This window comes from Solea solea, chromosome 1 (assembly GCF_958295425.1).
Source record: "Solea solea chromosome 1, fSolSol10.1, whole genome shotgun sequence".
In the NCBI taxonomy this organism is placed as follows: domain Eukaryota; kingdom Metazoa; phylum Chordata; class Actinopteri; order Pleuronectiformes; family Soleidae; genus Solea; species Solea solea.
In genome coordinates this window covers 35067772-35087362 of record NC_081134.1, presented here as the reverse complement: position 1 = coordinate 35087362, position 19591 = coordinate 35067772, and the positions used below count along the sequence as shown (strand labels likewise).

The 19591-nt window shown below is 42.8% G+C and overlaps 1 protein-coding gene across 1 annotated transcript in view; it reads right to left on the bottom strand.

Moving 5' to 3' along the window:
• Positions 1–19591, bottom strand: part of plxdc2b (plexin domain containing 2b) — an 83383-nt gene that overhangs the window by 42134 nt on the left and 21658 nt on the right. Inside the window, exon 2 of the mRNA XM_058638256.1 lies at positions 4738–4967. Within this exon, the coding sequence (XP_058494239.1) occupies positions 4738–4967 (230 nt within the window). The remainder of the gene's footprint in view (positions 1–4737; positions 4968–19591) is intronic.

Genomic DNA, 19591 nt, shown 5'->3' with positions numbered 1-19591 from the left:
CTCAGTTTCAGGTTCTCTTCAATAGAACGTGATGTCAACTTTGTAAGTTAGGGACCGGTTTAGAGGGAAACGGAGGATAAAACACGACACATGTTGGTAGATACTAGTAAATACTGATGTGCCTCGAGTTACCAAATTCTTTACGTTTATTATTATGATTGTTTGGGAAATACAGATGGTGTTACGTTGCATTTTTCTGACGTTATAGTACGGTAGCGTTAAAGCGACTCTAAAAGAGTCAATTTAACTCAATATTTACTTGGTACTTTCACACTGCAAAAGGGTTAGGTTTCCTGTGTTGATGACGGCAGTGAATGATTACATCATCTTTTTTGAAGTGTAGCCAGTGATGCTCCCAAAAGTTCAATTTCACAATCGCTGTTGGCGATTCGTGTCTGGTTACCAGGGAAAAGGCCGGTTCTGTTTCAGCGACAGGACGTGCCATGAGATCATGGGCCGTAGGAATAAGGCGGATGCAACACTTCTGTGAGGAGTTTAAGTTTTCAAGGTCTTCTTCAACACAGCTTATTCATTATGTGGTAAATTACATTTTTTGGACTATAACGTGCATGGACAATGTTTGACTGACAGCTAGTGTCTTCCAGTAGCTGCAGGTCTGGGTGTATGTGTTGTGGGTGAGCTCAGAATTCAGGACCAAAAAATGCTTTTCCAAATAACTTTTTTTAAAACAACAACATACAGTAGTGGTGTGTGAAATATTGAAACTCAAGGCTTCAAAACAATGGACGACATTGTGGTGAGTTGTAAGTTAGGATAGTTGGATAGGACATGAATTAACGAATAAGGTGCAATGACATTGATTTAGTCCGATCCACTCAGAAAACCCATTATCCACGGCTCACCTCAGAGTGTTGTGCCTTTCATTACGATAATGCAAACACAATATTGCAGCTCTCACCCCGACAAGAACTCTCGCAGGACAGCCCGACTGTGTTTGACAAACTGCTGCGCACCAGATAACAAACAAGTCACAGACGTTTTTTTTTTTCTGACAACATGTCCAGACAAGCACCGACGTCAACGCGCTGAATAAAGCAGGCAGTTTGTTCAGCCCTTATTCTACCTCACAGCGACCTGAAAATACCTCACACCGAGATCATTACTCTGGGTTAACGATGCAGGGAGAGATACAGCTTCACCGTCGTTCCGGGGGCGTCGCAGAGTCTGTTGTTGACGTCACCGTTATAAACGTACATGTTGAAGTGAGATAAATCTGTTATGGTTATGGCACCAGTTAACCCGAGCAAGGCCGATCTCAAAACAAAGACAGACAGAGAGATTTCTTCATTTCTAAAAAAGAAGGGATGTGGACGTTACACTCAGGACGTTGTGCAGTGACGGACACGAGCACAACTATGGGATGGATTTATGTTAATCCTGAACGGACTGTGGTGCTCTATAGCCACATGACACGCTGTAATTATGAGACTGTAAGTTTTCTGGACAGGAAATATGGTCGCAGACAAAAGGAGGTTGTTAGGAAACAGGTGTGTTCAGACATAAATCGTGGCACCAAATAAGTCCTGGAATGTGTTCGCCATCACAGATTGGTGATATATGGCTGGGTGAAAGTGTCGAAGGGCATAGTTTGTCATTTAGAGGAAAGGCGGTTCCTCTGCTCTTTTCCCTCCTCCCTCGGTTAAAGCTTTCTCATTAAAGAAAAGACAGAATGTAAAACCATTCACCTCTGCTGCTGGAAGACTTCAGCTCAGTGTTTCTGTCTCCCCAAAAATAAAGGTTTTTCTTGTGCCGGTGGGAGGTAAAAGCGAGTGTGACCTTTTTAGGACATTTTCACACCTTCACACCCATCTTCAGGACCAGGAGTCTTCATGGGGATCAAAGCCTGGTCCTTATGAGGTTGAAGCTTATTTCTCTGGATCAGAAAAGAGTTAGGATGGCAATCCTGGCTAAGTTAAGGTTAAGCTGTTCAAATGAATGGAAGCCAATGCTGACAAGAATATCAAGAACTCCTAACAATAGCTGCACAAAAGTTTTTGTGATCTTTTTCAGGACTTTTTCCTGGTACAAACACTGAAATCTTTAGGACCAGAATCTAATTTCTGAGGAACTAGTTATGGATAAGGTTGAGGATAGGGCTTTGTTCAGGAGCTCTTTGTTCGCGCGCGTGTGAACATTGAAGTGGTGCACCTGCATCTCCATCTGGGGTGTGTGCATGTTTGTGTGTGCGTGAGTGTTTACGGTTCACGATCAGAGCTCCCACCCTCCTCGCTGCGAGACGCGACACTGTGAGCCTGAGATGATTGGAAGCCACGGGAAAAGTTAACGAGCTGTCTAAACCCCGGGCCGCCGCCATCATTTTGACTGAATGCCTCAGTGCTACGCGCCGGCCCAGGAGCCACAACAAGAGAGGTGGTTGATGCCTTTTATTTACATACACACAAACACGGGAACAGAGCAGAAGCTGTAGCTGCAACTGTAAATGTGAGAGGATGGATTCATCGGTCTCTCCAAGGTCGTGTTGACGAGGCTCCACTCACACAGAAGGTAGATGAACACATGAGGGCTGAGCGTGATGTCATATGTAATATTAATCCTGAGATCCTGAGGCTTCTCCCGGACATATTTTTCATTACTTAACACAAAGGAGATTTAGAATCGCTCCAAGGAAGTGATCAAGGAGTATTTTTAGGCACGGCTGATTTTATCAAATCATTCCATTTAGATACGAAGGTTTTATTGCTCAATTACAGTTGTTTTGCTGCACTCATCCGGACTGCCATAATAAGACTGATCTATAATCCAGGACAGCAAACTGTCTGTTAGCATTATGTTAACAAATGTCCATCCATCCATTATCTATACTGCTTATTTTTTGAGGGTCAGTGAAGCTAATCCCAGTCGGCATGAGACGAGAGGACGAATACGGGGCCAACGTATTGCAGAGGAAAAACAACCATTTCGTGTTCACATTTTTGGACCGAGGGAGGAAGCCTGAGGAAGCCTGAGGAACGTCAACGAAAGCTCACGCACACGTGGAGAGAACATGCAAGCTCTACACAGCAATGCCGAGTGGCTTCCTGATGCGAGGCACCAGAGCTAACCACTGCACCAGTGTGCCGACCCCAATCATCTGTCCCCATGGACTGAACAAAACAAATGGGACAAAGTCTTATGTTTGCAAAATGAATCCTTTAACACCAAAGCGCTCTTTGCATTACAGTAGCTGGGCGATGGTTTGTGCTATTGGAAAAATTACAATGATTTCTAAAAAGCTAAAAAGTTGCACGTCAAAGCCAATGTGTGGTTATTCCGGTAATTTTACTCGTGTTGTTTCAGGAAGCTGGAGAATCAGCATCTTTGTCGCCAGAGAGGAGAGAGTTTGAAGAACACCTGTTGTTAAAACACTATTTTAACATGCAGTGAATTGTAAATAATGCCAGATATTGAACGTCATTCTGGAAAAATGGACAAAAGCACTTACTCACAGGACATTCTCTGGTCCTTTTATGGTTAAATTAAGGAACGTGCAACCAGGCTCTTATTGGACGACACTAGCTGTCAATCACATGGTGTCCATGCATGTGTCCAAATGGGAACATGGTGGCTAAGTGCTACTTCCAAGATGCACCTTTTCAAACCATCTTTTGTTAAATACTCTGTTTCTTCTTGTTAGTCCACTTAAATATAGCAAAACAATTTGTACTAACGTTACTCTGTCACTGTATTGTCAGTTGCATGAATCTCGCTCAAACAAGTCAACATAAAAACAAGCCCAAGCTCAGGATTTTACTGATTTACGTGATCAGAAGCTGCAAAGATGACAAGAAGAAATGGAAATCTCAACGACTACATGACTTCTCTGTGGACCTGGTGGTCACTTTACAGTGGCTGTGCTGCAGCGTGTTGTAGGCCTATATTAAAAGTCTGGACTGGAACATGAATCATGTCACCAGGACTTTTAAAGGAGCATAAAATCCAAACTTTTTAAAGCCCCTGTGAAACCCACACAGTTCTTACTGGTTCAGGATCATTGGAATTATTTTCATGAATCCGTACAGACTTTGTCTTTTTAACAGAACGGGACACATGGCCTCTTTGGGGACAAATGTGACCTCACATCAGGCCCGGCAGTATAATTGTGCTCGGGTTGTAAACGGACAGAGTTATGCTGGTGGGTGAGATAGGTCTTTGGGGAATATGCAGACCTCATGTAATGGCCAGCAGCATAAGTCTAAGATCCACTCAGCTATGAAACGTGAATCACGTTGAACAAGTCGTGCATCATGGGATGGATGGCAGCAACTCAAACGGGACGACTTAAGATAGTTGTATAACTACAGATGTGGCTGATGAACTATATGGATTACATTTATGTGAAATTACTCTTAAATGAACAAACTATGAGTCACAGTAATGAGAATGAGAAATCAAGCTGCATCGCTCCTCTTCTGAAGAGATCTAATGAGGCAAAAAGCCTGTGTGGGAAGACAATAGTGTGTATGTGTTTGCCAAGTCAGCCAAATCACACAATTAAATAACAATCTCCAACAAATTGGAGAGTTAATGCTCTCCCATCATTTACAGGAACTTGCAAGTTATATGTCTTTCACAGAATGTTTGGAAGCTTCTCCACATTATACAAATGTTTCCATCATCAAATTCATCTCATACTAAGTGAGCAACCTCACCTCCATAACTGTCACACATAAATGATGATGAACGGCTTCGGTCTGTGCGAGTGGACGTGTACTGTACCTCGATCTGGGAGCTGTTGTCTCCCTCCTCTGCTGAGACCAGACCTGGGAACCCCTCAGGCTCTTCCTGCTCAGGATCCTGGTCCTGGTCCTGCTCCTGACTCGCTCTGTTAGTGTCCATGTTACGAGGTTTAGGGGGGACCCATCTCCTCCACCGGTGACTGTACAGCTTCACGTCCACTGGTGCGTCGTCGTCTCCCGCTTGTGTCTCCAGGTACGAGAAAGAAACCCCTGAGGGAAGGAAAAAATGAAGAAATCAATGCATGGTCCACAGCTAAATTACCAAGCTACAATTGAACTAATAGGTTCAATTAGGTTTAAAATGTATCTCAAATTTTATCAGAACTTTAAAGAAGGAATAAAATATGCAAATAACAGGAGATAAGCAGTCGAGTCGTGCTCAAATCTGTGTCGCCATCAAAGGATAACAAGGTGAAATTTAACGAGGTAAATAAAGAGCACCAATAGTTGTTGATATACAGTATGGTGGCATTTCATTGCTGCTTCAATTCATTATTGTAGTCATTTCAGTTTCCTGCACGAAGAACAGGAATCAGGTCACACGAACCTCCTCTCACCTGCTACATCTGCCGCATGTCTCGGTGCCAACATTTCTAGACATCCTTGTTTATTTTCTAAAACTACTACTACCCACTCATTCACATCTTCCTTCTATTGATACGGCAACATTTCCACCTCCCCCGAGCGTGAAAACTTTAATGCAATTTTTGTGTTCTGCGTTTCAGTTCGGGTGCTTTTTTTTTAATGCCCAAATCGAAAATGCACATAAAGACAGACACAACGATGAAACCACAGCACTCGTGAGATGGAGCAATATTGCCTGGTACCTTTTGAAATTGAGTTACCCCCCCCCCCCAGCATTAGCCCCAGGCTGTTGTTTTGTTTTTGTGCGAGTAAAAACACAAATGATCCTGCACAAGAGGAGAAATTGCTCCTCGCTCGGTGTGAACGCGCCATTAGTCAAAGTGGAATCTGCTACACATACTGGTGACTTGTGCAGGCATAATAACAACAACCATATGGCAGTGAGAGATTTTCACTTTCACTTAAGACACTAGTCAAAGTCACAGTGGCAGCAAGCGCTTAGGCCATTAATCTTGCGACTCTGCCTCATCATTCACAGTCTCTGCAGACTTTTCCCTCATTGCTCGCTGCCTGAAACAGATGCACATTAAGCATGACTCAGCAGCCACGACCCAAACCACCGGACCGCAGTCTCACGCGTTTCATTCCATCCCATCCCAGCGTCTGTGACGAGACGCAGCCGACAGGTGAGAAATGGCACCGAGTTAATGCAAACACCCACTTGATTAATCGAGCCTTAACCGAGCCTGTGACGGAGTGCGACATGAAGGTGTGAAAAGTGCCGTGTCATGATAAGTAATCGTTTCCCTCAAGAGCCCGTTACTTTCTGAGTGGATATGAATACTGGATCATTGTGTTCAGCTGCAGTTATTAACAGTTCCAGACAATAACGTAAGCCATAAGTGACAAAGTCGTCGTCTTAATGCTTCTTCATTACACTCTTTTACTTCTATGAAATAAGCAAATAACAGAGGATATCTGGTGAGAAGTGAGTTTCAGCTCTTTAGAATTTATATATATTTCAAATCTGATAAAGTGAACGCACACTCTAGGTTTCTTTGAAGATTTTTTCACTCTTTGAAAAGTTCCCTCTGGATTAAAAGACGCTAATATGGCAGAAAGAATAATATTCAGATGTAGAGCTGCTTCTTTATTTCTACTTTTTCCCCCCATTCTCTGCCAGCTGTTTCCCTTCTCTACACACATACGACAAAACACAAATAACAAAAGACTGCAAACCATTACACGCGGATGTAAACAATTCCGAATTTAAAACACTTACAGAGAGTGTGCTTTGGAAACTTTTTTTTTTTCTTAAATGGAGGAACACAATATCTGTTGTTGCATAACACAGACTGTAAACATCACTTTTATTTGCTTACAAGAAAACTCAACTCTGTTTACATTTGCATTTGTTTCCTTTGGTTGATTACAAAAGCCGGCCAAGTACAGCAGGTTTTATGGTTTCAGGCAGTTCTTGCATCATCCAAGTCTGTTCATTCAGCTTTTTTTAACCACTAATCACAGCATTTATGTTGGCTGACCTGATTAATGTCATTTTCAGCCACCAATGGGGAACACACTCTACAACTCTGAGAACCAGGAGTTAAGCTTATCTCATGTGTAAACACTTTTTGACTTTATGTTATCCTCCTGTGAAATGATGTGTTACACTTATATATATATATATACCCCCACCACCCATGTCATGGTTGAGGCAGCATCAAAACTGGGGGGTTAAAGAGAGAATATTGGTCCTGCTTTCACTCGCTGGTGTGAACTTTCGAGGGACACTTGATCGAGGGCAACCTTGCCCTGGTATTGTTAGACTATGGAATTAGATTTGTCTGTCTTCTGGTCCAGAAAGTCTTTCTTCCGTTTGTCTTGTGATATCCTGCAGATTTGTCTCCCTGTCTTGAAGCTCATGTGCAGCTTTACTCAGATAAGCTCCCGCTGATCCTGGCTCAATTAGTAATAAACTTCATTTTCATAGCAGTCCTTCCAATGAAAGGGTGCAGTTATGCAAATCTCTGCTTCAGGACAGTGAAAACTGCCGATTTCCTTTTTATTACTAATGTGTTGGTTCTCTTTTATGACCGAGAGGTCACTGGGTTTAAATAGCAGGGCACATTTTCCCCACTGTCTCTCTCCTCTCTCACGCTCACATTTCCTTCTCCTTGTCGTCCTCTCTTCTCCTCCTCCTCCTCCTGCTATTTCTGGGCACCCGACCAGTGGTTCTCCGAGGGAGAAAGAAGGGCAAGTAGAGAGGCTTAAGACGCTAATTCACCTACAGTGAAGGCGAACAGATTCACTTTAATCAGCAAAGGCAGAAACTACAAAGGACTGTCTGTAGGTGCAGCAAAAGAAAGACGGTCATTTTAAGTACTTTACAATTTGCAGCTCGTCGTGTTTGGAGTCTGATATGAGCCGTGAAGAGTTAGTTACTCGCCTGTAGGAAATCTGTGTGTAGTTATGAACAAACTACATAAAAGATTTTGGCAGAAAGAACCACCACCAACTTGAAGCAACATAAAAATCATAATTGCTTTCGGGAACACATTAAGTTATGGTTGTAGCCTCCACATGAACAGCTGTACACATGTGCGCTTGTTGACAAGCCGTCAAGGAGCCAGAAAATCTGAGAAGCCATACAATAATGTTTGACAAAGCAGTGTAACTATTATTCTAACGTGCTGTTATGTTTGGGCTGTGCCATCTGATAGTGGACGTTTGACAAAAAGGACACAAACTAGTGATGAGCAAAGCCGTTATTTTTCAGTTTACTGAATCATTAGAATCAGTTAAAGAGATTAGTTCAGTACTTCCTGCATGACCGGAGCACAGACGCCGTCTGACACTGACAGTCACTGACCTGAAATACTTTGTGATTTGGCTCACGATCGCCAGCTTTCAGCTGTGCTGTCGCTACATACGCCAGACTCCTCTGTAAATATTGACATTTTTAAACATTTTCTTGCAAAATTTTGCAGATTAAGGCATGTTTTCCGGGATATTTAAGTCTTTTTAACTGATCTACAGTTCGGCATTGTTGGGTTTGATTCTTGTGGCGGACGTCACGCTCATGACTCTTCAAGTGACAACACTCTCTGACCAATCAAATGTCAACGTCCCATTTCAGAATCGGCTCAGTCCGCTTGGAACCTCACCAGAGCAGGTACTACAAAAAAAGCTCCAGGTACCCGGTACTATCCCTAATGGAAAAGCACATAAAACCCAAGTTGAGCTGAGCCGTGCTACAACTGTATAATACAGGATTGAACAGGAGTCCTCTGTTTGTTATAATGTGTCGTCTCACCAGTAGATTTCTCTCAAAATAACACACTGGACCTTTAACAAGGAACAAATTTCCTCCAAAATTAACTGTTTCAAATGAGATGTCCGCCAAGCAGCAAAGCACATACTGAGTCCAAACATTTGGAATGTGGATTAATACAATTACTATGTAGATCCTAATGTGGTTTTACATCACTCATCATCACACTAGTTTCCTCAAAATACACGACGCTCCACAAGCACTTACAACCTCATCACATAAATATGCAAAATTTGGAGATTTCTAAGAAAACATATATATTGTTTGGAGATGTATAGACTTTGTGAGAATCGCTCTAACCCACGTTCCAGAGGAGAAAATCTCTCCCACTCGAACTTCCCATCAGCAGCCGTTACGCACTCTCATCCAAGAGGCATCCACACATCTATTTCCACCCTTTAAAGGACCTTTGTGAGTTCCTTAATATACGGTGGAAAGCTGGCAAACCGTGGACGCTTTAAAATACACCGTGACCACAACATAAGGGGGCTCCAGTTAATGGCTGCTCTTTTCCCAGCATCCGTCTCAGTGAGTCCGTCTTTAAAGGGAGCACAAGCACCTGCGTCTCACTTGTGCAGATTTAGGGACAGTGGTGTATCCCATTATCCAGAGGAAATTCTGGGTCTTTTGTCAAACATTTGGGAAGGCGGTGAGTCAGATACCAGAGGGACACCTAAATATACCCCCCCCCCCCAAAATGACAAGACTTTGCCTCAGAGCAACCCTGCTCCTTGCCTTTTGTGTGAAAATGAAAATCCTTCCCTCTACTTTTCTCTCAGTGCCTGTGAAAGCCCCCGCATACCTTCACCCTGACTCTGTCAAACAGCCTCGTTGGCTCCGACTCAGGCCTGTCAACACCTCTGATTCACGAACACCAGAGGGGACTATAATTTGGTTGCACCTAAAACCTTTCAAGAACCTTAAGAAGGTCATTAAAACCCCAGAATAAAAGGTGCTTTCTGCACTCCTGCTTCCATTCAGACTCGCCGATGCTGACAGGAGAGGGGGAGACCCTTCATTGCTTGAGAGTGTGTGATGTGCACAATTTTTTACAAAAAAGAAGAAAGAGAAAACATAGTTACATCCTTTCTATCACTAGTTGCCTCAATGTAGGTTCTACAACACCATCTTGAGCCTGATAATCCAGTCGCCGATGAGTTTGGCGAGTCTCTGCTCATCGCCCCAAACTGGCACATGATTGACAGTCGCTAAGTGTGAAATATTCAGAGATGTGACCTCCTGACGCCTCCCCAGTGCATTCAAGATGTCAACCTCATTTCTAGCTGAATATTTTATCTGAGTCAGGGATCAAAAGTTCATTGGAACAGCAGCTCAACAGAGAGAAAACATGGGAAAAAAGAGAACCACAGGCAACGCCGCTTCAACAAAAGCTCAGCGAACAACCTGCAGAGACGTGAAAGTAACTGAAATTAAACCCGGTTTCACACAGTCACACAAAATGCATGACCTACCTTTCCTCCTGACTCTTTATTACAGCAAAGATTAATTATAGTTTTTCCACACAGTCACCCTTTTTAAGAATCTAGGAAGAAAAAGACGATGATCAACTCATTCCAAGCTACAGTGTCTTATATCTTACGTTTATGTTTTGAGATAAACTCGCATGAAGAGGTCAGAGAGGGTGAGGCAATGAGACTGGACCATGCATTTCATTCACTGAGTTTAACTCGTTGCAGTAAAACTTTGAACAAAACAAGAAATAAATAAAACACAATTCGACTTAAAAATATAGGCGATGGAGACCAAGAACGGCGGATAATTGATATAACAAAGAGTAAGTAGTAACTAGTAATTTCTTAAAGGGTGCCTACGAGTTTTGCTTTTAATCTTTTTAATTTCTCAATTTATGTTTTGTGTTTAAAAACATGCAAGGTACAAGGAATTTTCTTGATAACAAATGTCAACCATTTGTGCATATTTTATATTTAGCACGACAATGAAAAAGGTGTTCTAAATCAACCAAAGCATAATTCAATTACGACAAAGTCAACATGACCAGATGTGTAATGAGCAGGATTATGTTGGACACAGTCCACTCTCAAGCCTCGCGGTCTAGTTTCACTTTATGGCTCGTCACAAGTTGAATTATGCGCAGGGTCACCTCCGAACAAGAGCACTGGCAACAAACTGAGGCTGGAAAAAAACCGGACGAACCCTTGACAGAGTGTGACGCTGAAACAGGGCGACACCGGCAGAATCCCCAAGATATTCATTTTAACTGATGAGTTAATAAAGCCAGAGTCATGGCTGCTGTCACTTGATCTTCTGTCAAAACAAGCTGAGAGATCACATACAGCAATTGACCTGCGTTTAATTTTAAAATGGAATTGTCTATTTAAACTACACAGCATGTTTGATACAAGTCACAGCATCAGATGTTCTGCTGCCTGTGCATAAATCAGACTCCACACAGACGTCTGTCTTGAAACTATTATGCTGAGCCAAGTGTGTTTTTCTAACCTGCTATTGCTTGTTTTTATCCTCTCTTAAAAACTGCAGCCTGTCATTAAACAAGCACATAAAGCTGAGGAGCTGACGGGCAAGAGAAAGTTATTCGCAGGTCAGCCGGAGAGGCGGCACCTGCAAAAAAAAAAACAGCACTCTGTACAAATGTGACGCAACGGAGAATTTAATTACAGTAGATTAAACTGGAGATGCGACTAAATCTCAGATAATCATCACATGAGAGAAGTTAAGACTTGAAATGAAATGGATTGAGTGGAGTTGGCAGGACGACGACACATGTGCGCATGGGGGAAAAGGCACACAGAAGGCTCCTGAAATGCACTTCCAAGCAAAACTCCTCCAGAGTGACACAGCAAGGGTTCGCTCTGCCAGTCGCTAATGCTCCATTACTCGGGGAAATTTGTTTTGCCAACAATTAGTCGCATTTTCAAAGTCAAAGCACTACAACACAAACATCCCCCGAGGTTCAGATTAGAGTGCAGATAGAGATCTATGTGGGGGGACTGAAAGACAATAACCTGCCTACTGAAGAAAGAACACATCACGGATATTATATTGCCCTGTCTACGAATGATGTGATGCCTCACTAAAGTCATTTGTTTGGACCTGGAGCCGAGTGAAGGCTTCATTTTGGAGAGAAACAAAAGCACAAACACGCTTTGGATAACAATTATGGTGATTTAAACCGACTTTTTCACCCTCATTTACCGATGTGCTTATCACGGCCCGACACAATAAACTGTATCCGAACCATTCCTGGAGACACCTCAGTGAGAAAACAAAGAACAAATGAATCTCTAACCTTTGAAGTTAACAAACACCGCGCAGTGAGAAATTGCCCACTCTTGCATATCAAATTACCAAAAGGAGGAAGGTGTGAAAGGAAGACTATAAATAAAAGCCAATGTCTGAACTCTCAAAGCGTTAATTATGTCTGTAGAGCATGAAAGGTGGTGGTGGTGGTGGTGGTGGTGGGGGGGGGGGGATAATGTAGTGCTCAGAGAGAACAGGTGTCAAGATGTTTGAGGACGGAGGCTGGAGGGCTTAGATTAGGAGATCCAGTGATCAAGGCTTTAACCCTCACAGGCCTAATTGTTATCTAAAGTGGGGCTTTGTAGAAAATCGCTGATTTCCTCTTTTGAGTCTCTGATCAAATTGCGTCTAAATAACCCTGGACACAATATCCAAGTGGAATAAGCCACAAAGCAGGCAGCAACACGGCCGAGCACACAATATCAAACCTCAAAACACAGGGTTTAAAGAGCTGCAGTTAACCATCACGAGGTCTGCTGTCACCGCCGCGGCTTTCTTTATGTAATTGGTGGTTGTGTCTACTCTGCTGTTGGTCAGCGCATGAAATATATACACTTATGCTTTGAGGGGGGAAAAAAGAAAGACGGGAGCAGAGGGCTGCAGGCATTCAGGAGACAGCAGGATTTGAAAGAAAAAGAGCACTTCCTGAGTTATAGAGGCGTTCAGGAATTCAGGATCCCCGTCAGGCAGTGTCTCCACTCATATTTCACCAGACTGAGTGATTGACTATGAAGAACTGCTGCTGGCACTTCTTCCATTTTAAGTTCGCCAATGAGAAGTGTGGCTCCAGAGCCCCAAGGTCTTGTCTTGAGTTGCTCTGCCACAGGGGAGTCTGCGGCCGGGCAGGAAATGTATCACCACACTTACTGGACTTCATGTGACACATTATTTCTCCTCCCTTCAGTGCAGACCATTACCTGTGGTAACATTACATGTTTTCAGCAGCTGTAGCTATGGACACAGACAAAAAAAAAAAAACCCACCTCAGCATCTTTCACTCACCCTAAATCTGTCCATGAAAACACCAAGTCCATCCTTTCACTCTTCCCACAGTTCGCTTAGTGGTTGTTAAACAGCCATTAAAATTGGAAGTGGTCACAGCTGCAGCGGTGAAGAGACGCGGATAAGTAGGACAAAAGGTTGCACTTTAATTGTGATACGCCACATCACCAACGACAGCCTCACCTTTATCCCGCAGGTTCACTCCTCGGCCGTGTTTCAAGAGGGAAGATCTCAAATCTGACACTTACTCGACATAATAATCACTCTCTTTCTCCACTTCAACCCAGAACACTCCACACTTTGAAGTCTCCATCTCACTGATTTATGTGCATCTTGTATTTGCAGGATGTTCTTTGGCCACATCTGGGACGAATAATATACTGCAGGAAAACTGAAGGAGCAAGGATGAATTCATTTGAGCTCCATCACTGCGCCTCCAAAAAGGTTTCATCACTTGGGAAAATCATACAAATTGAGCATTTTATCAAAGTCAGGCTCCTCGTGCATCTTTTCAACATGTTTGATTTTGAAATATTTCCACAGAGATATTATAGAGCAGCTGAAACCACTTTTCCACAGGTCCAAGCCCTTATCACTGCAGACATCTTGACTTGTCAGGAGGAGCACAGGTGCAACTTATAACATTAACAATGTCCGCTCTGCTCAGACATCCCAGTCCAACATGACGGGCCATTCATTTTATTACCAACACCTGTTTTCTCCACAGGGGAAATAGTCAAAACACCTACGTATGAAAAGCCAAAAACATGGTGCTTCCCGGTAGAGCTCAATATTTGCGAACAGTTAAGCTTTAGTTGAATATTTACAGTGTTATAGATGGAGCATTATCATATTAGATACCGTCAAAACATCATAAATAAGAATTGGTTTCTCATGCTTCTTTCACACAGACCAAATAGATGCAGGTTCAGGCAATCAGTTAAAATTCTTTGTATGATAAAACACTTCTGCATTAAAATCTTAAAACCATGAGACTAATGATATTTGTTTTGAGAAGTGCATTAAGATTAGATTAACTCTTTCCAACACAATTTAAATCCATACAAATCAGAGCTGCTGCAATGTTTTACAGAGGATTTGGCTTTGAAAATTACCATAAATAACATACTTTTAAAGGCTCTAAATCCGTGTTTGTGATGTTTCCCTGCTACCAACACACCTCATTCAAATGACTGGCTTGTCATCAAGCGCTGCAAAAGCCCGATAACGACAGGACAGTGGGTCCCCCCCAGGACCAGGATTGAGAAACACTGCACTACATCCTCCTCTGTGCTCAATTAAATGCCAAACACCTGCTGCTGGTCCTGCCAATATTTCACAATAAAAGCCTTGTTGGAAAAAAAAGGACAGATTGAGGGAACAGAAATACTAGAGAGCTTTTACTTTGAAAAGGGAAACAGGACATAGTGTGTTTGGGACACATGTGACAGCTGATTGTTGTATGGCATATGCAATTTAAAAATTACAAAATGACTTTGAAAAAAAAGGAGGATCAATCACTTAATCAGGAAGTGAGCCAAAGCTCTCTTATCGGCACAATCTTAACGCTGTGGCCTGTCAAGGGAGGATCCTTCCCCTCACCCCATGTCACCTTGAATTGGCTACAGCGCCAGTTAGATGATAGATGGAGCAAAGATAATGTCACACACAAATAACAGTCAAATATTTATTCTCAATGCCACAATTTCAATGCCAAATCACATCCACGACTAAAAAAACAAATCCTGCAGTTAAATTATCGTCGGTTAAAACATACAAATCAGCGCGGGCGCTTTAGGCTAATGGCTCACTCCATTTTTGTCACTCTAAACGGAACCAATCTGCGAGGTGACTCTGAGACCAACGGCGTGTGCATGTGTAGGAAATAGTGTGGCTGTGCCAGGCAGCTCCGCTTTGACCGAAGATTGATTTCCTGTATATTCATGTATTCATTCAAGTGTGTAGAGAGACTTGTGTATATGTGTGTGTGTGATGTCACGTGTGCTGCAGGAGGAGATTGATTGACTGGGCGTCAGTGTGAGTGCATTAACCATGTTTCTTGCACTTTCCTTCAGGTCGAGGGCTTCAGGCGAGGCCAAACAAGGCCCTTGAGCCCGTCCTCGTCCACCGTGTTCATCCATCAGCTTCAAAGCCTCTCAGCCCCGCCCTCTTCCTCCTCGTCCTCCTCGCTGCCAAACCTCCCCACATTCACATGTTCTCCAAGTTGAACTTTATGTAAACAGGCACAGACAGGTTCAACCTTTTGCCAAGTGGACCCTGCCATCTCCTACAGTTCGAATACAAGAGTCAGCTGTCCAAGGAGTCACATGATAAGACTTCCTGATCGAAATCTATCAGAAATATTGACAAAACTCTCCGTTATTGTAGCAGAATTCACTATTATTTCTAAGTACGTTTCAATTGCCGACATTAATCATCCCACATTCTGTCAGTGACTGTATTTTGCCTTCTCCTTCCCGAGCACAGTCTGATCCCACGTGACAAATTTGACCAACAACACGTACTGTGGTCGTCAAAGTGCACGTTTGTCAATAGAGCCGCACTATGAGCAGCCATTATATCCACTTATGAAATCCCGTGGCCAATTTGCTCAAGCCATAAATGCTTAACATGTGAGTGATTCGTGCCATGTAAATAAAAATAAATGCTCTACACATGCTCCTCTCTCGGAGATTTGGAGAAAGTCCCAGTGAGCAGATGTAAACGTATAATCCAGATTCCTAATGACTGCCATAAAATGTGGGAAAAGGCATAAGAAGCTCCTTCAGAACTCCAATCCCCAAACCTTTTGCCTCCAAGCGTTCACACCCACCAGCCTCCCATTAACAAAAAGACTCAATATACCAACAAACAGGAGCACTGGCATCCCACAGACACACGTCACACTCTATTCTTCTGCTGGACACACACACAGCAGAGAGAAATAGAGACAAACTGATAGAGACGACCATTCTCCAGGCCTATAACTGCCAAAGCCATTCCAACACATTTCATATATCTGTCGACAAACTGTGAGCCGCCTCGCAGCCACACCGAGTCCATAATTGCTTCAACCTCTTCCCATTGGGCTGTACAGACTAGCCACTCACAGGAAATCAATATTAAATATTGTTTACAACACCATAACCCCTCCCCGCCCCCCCCGTCCTCACCGGGAGTTGTGCTGTGCAGAAAATGAGAGCAACAGAGCAGCGAGTCGCTGAGCAGATGGTTGATTCCCTCCCAAAAAAATCCCATTACGGAGGGAATTGTGCATGTAGGAAAGTATCTTGTTAAGCTCTCAAACTTCCATTCAATATAAAAATGAAGACAGTTTCATTGTCAATGGAATAACAGGATTTCTTTGTTTACTTCCTGTGGGAGTTTTCAAATTATACAGATTGAGGAGACGAGAGAAAGAACAGTTTTTCCCACTTGTCAAAAACATGACTGCTGAATTAAATATGCAATTCATCTGTTTTTTTCCCCCCCTTTTCTTTTGCCCTTGCATTCAACCCGGTAATTGGAACGGCAACAGAAATGACACTGGTGAGTGCTAAATGTTCTGCACACCTGCACAATCTCAGGAACCATTTGGCTTTTTAACTTCTCTGCGCAGTGGGTCGGAGTCAGAGACGATTCTTTCCAGGAATAATTATCTTCAGTGTAATTTTCACATTGCCGTCGCAGTGATGAGATGGCTAACTATCTCATTAAAATTTCGGCGGATTTTATTATAATTCGCTCACAGGCAAAGACGGAAATAAAGTTGGAAAGCAGAGGCAGACAGATCGCACGGTAACGTGGGGAAAGAGTTTATTAGTAAGGTCACTTGAGTGGAAATGGAATGGCGGAATGGTGGTTCATCACTCCCAGTTACAATCCCTTGACAGGTGTGGTGAACAGCTGCACGGCCTGTAGCTGCAGAGCACGCTGTTAACGCGAGTGCAGGTGGAAGGGAAAAGAAAGAAAGAGGGAAATACTGAACATGAAATCTGAACGTTAACGACAGGAAATAGCTGTGAAATCGGTTTAGCCCAGTGAGCTGAATAAATCCATACCCATAGTGTGGCTGTCAATGTCTACAGCTGATCAACTGATCTTCAAGTGGATTATTTAACAATATGTATTGGGAATAGATTAATCTTCGTCCTGCTACATTTACTTTGGACATATCCTATTGAAATTGGTAAAGTCATATTTCATGGATTCTCCACATCACGTATATATAGGGGATAAAGTATATATAGTATAGTGTGGAGGCTCAGCCCACGGAGAATAAAACACCTCTGATCTAGAGCGACTGAGCCTGGAAACATACAGGTTTCATACACACAGATTCCCAGCTTACCTTCTGCCGTGGCAGCCTATGCAACAAGAGAGGGTCAGGAGGTGAAAGCTGCTAATGAGGATGGAGATGTAGGAAGGAGGAGGAGGAGGAGGAGGAGGAGGCCAACATGCTGCTGTGGGAGAGCCGACAAGTACAAGATGCAACTGAGATTGACAGCAAACACAAATATGGAGCCGTCTGTGTATATTCCAGCCATTAATATTTAACAATGTGTGTGGCAATACAATATATGGTATTATTTTTACATATATTAATATTATTATTAAAAATGCAAACCAGCTCATAAGACTTTGGCCACAGGCCAGGAGAAGCCAGATTAAAAATAAAGTGACTTACAGTATCTGTTATTTCTGCGTCCTCCAACTGAACTCAGCAAATAAATCCAGATGGGTCACAGCAGAACCTGCTTCAGTTATGACAGGAATCATCGGATTTCTTCTGTGTCTTGTTTCCCACACAGTGCAAATATTCCTGGCTGCCACAACTTGGTCACTTTACTTTGCAGTTAATCCAAAACACTAAATCAAACTTTTCCCCTAATTGTTCCATTCTTACTTCCTACAGCATTTCAGTCCTCCTTCCTCCTCCTTTCCTCTCTCTTTTTTTTCTACCTCACAGGTGTCTGATTAATCACCTCCCTTCCCCTTCACTTCCTGCTCAGGTGGAAAAAAGGGTGTTTTTCTCCTTCTTGTCACACAGTAAATGAATCATTATCGATAGTTCAGTCTGGAAGACGACTCTCTTGTTTGCTTTGGTCGCAGCCTTTGTGACTGTCCTGTATTTACCGGCCACTACAGTAAGAGAAAATTAATCTTAAACTTACCTAAATCAAACCACTACTAGCACACTCTGGGCAGGTAGTGTACTCAGGCAAAAGAAAACTGAATGTCCATGCTGGGTTATTGAGGTTTTGATGGTTTATTTAGTCCAATAAAGCAAACAAATAAATCCATTGTATCTTCTGCTCTGGTAAAAAAAACCCATTTGTCTGCCACCCAGGTGCACTCAAGTGTCATGATCTGTCACTTCCGTTAAGTATCTTGTTTTGTTTCTCCCTTCATGTTCCATGTCTTGTCTTCCTGTTTTATTTTGAAATCACTCACCCTTGTCTCTGTTTCAGGTTCCTGTCTACCCCGCCCCCTTCCTTATCTGCGTGCACCTGATTCCTGATTGTGTCTACCACACCTGCATCCTATCACTCCCTAATCAAGCCCTGCTTATATTCCCCCCTGTGTCTTGTCTCGTCGCCAGTTCGTTGTAGGTCATAGCTCACGTTCCAGCCCTCTTGTTTCACAGCCATAGTTTAGTCTTCTCGTGTTTTTGACCTTGCCTTTTTGCCTGACGTTTTTGTACCTCTGCCTGATCTCTTTGACCTCTCGTGTACCGAACCTCTGCCTGGATTAAACTTGTTCACTGATTAAATCGTGTCCAGAATCCTGCATTTGAGTCCACTGTTCTGCTTTGCCATAGTTCACAACATCAAGTCTCCTAGCAGCTTCCTGCCTTTATACTTACGAGTGTCCACTAGTGCGTCTAACCAACACTTTGCAATAAAGATAAACTATTAAAAAAACTAGCAATATTATCAAAAACATATCAAAAAAGCTTTCATAAACAAACTATGCTATTAACTACTGAAATGACCACCAAGAAGAAGACTTAAAGACTTAATCATAACTTGATAGAATAAAAAAATACTTTTTTTTTAATACTGAAATCATTTTATTTCTAATTGAAAGTCCTCCCTCACAGCGTCCGCTTAGACAAACACCACTGATGACTCGTGTTTTTTCCCAGTCCCAGGTGAGGTGACATTACCTGCTGCTACTTGTCTTCACACCCGCAGGCTCAAACACTCACCGGACAGCAGCTCATGTCCATCACCTCCCTCGTCAGACCCATGCGTGTGCCGACATGTATATTTCAATGTTCTGCGTCTGTCTGTCTGTGTCTGTGCACCATCAGTTTCTCTCATAAATAAACCTATAGATCTAGTTCAGACATAGTTCTGACCCCTGTGGAGGACACGGGAGAAATTTGTGCATGTCAGTACTGATGGCACCATTTGTCTTAAACAGCAAAGCATGGCTGCGCTGAGTCTTTAATAGAAACAGACAGTTCAGTGCTCTCTGACAATGCAAATGTCCTGGAATATCCTTCTCCTGTTTCTCCTGAGGTGAAGATGGAGCGAAGAGGAGAGCGAAGTTGTTATTTTGTGGAGAGTGAAAAATGCACCTCTGCCATCTCAAATAAAAAACTGTC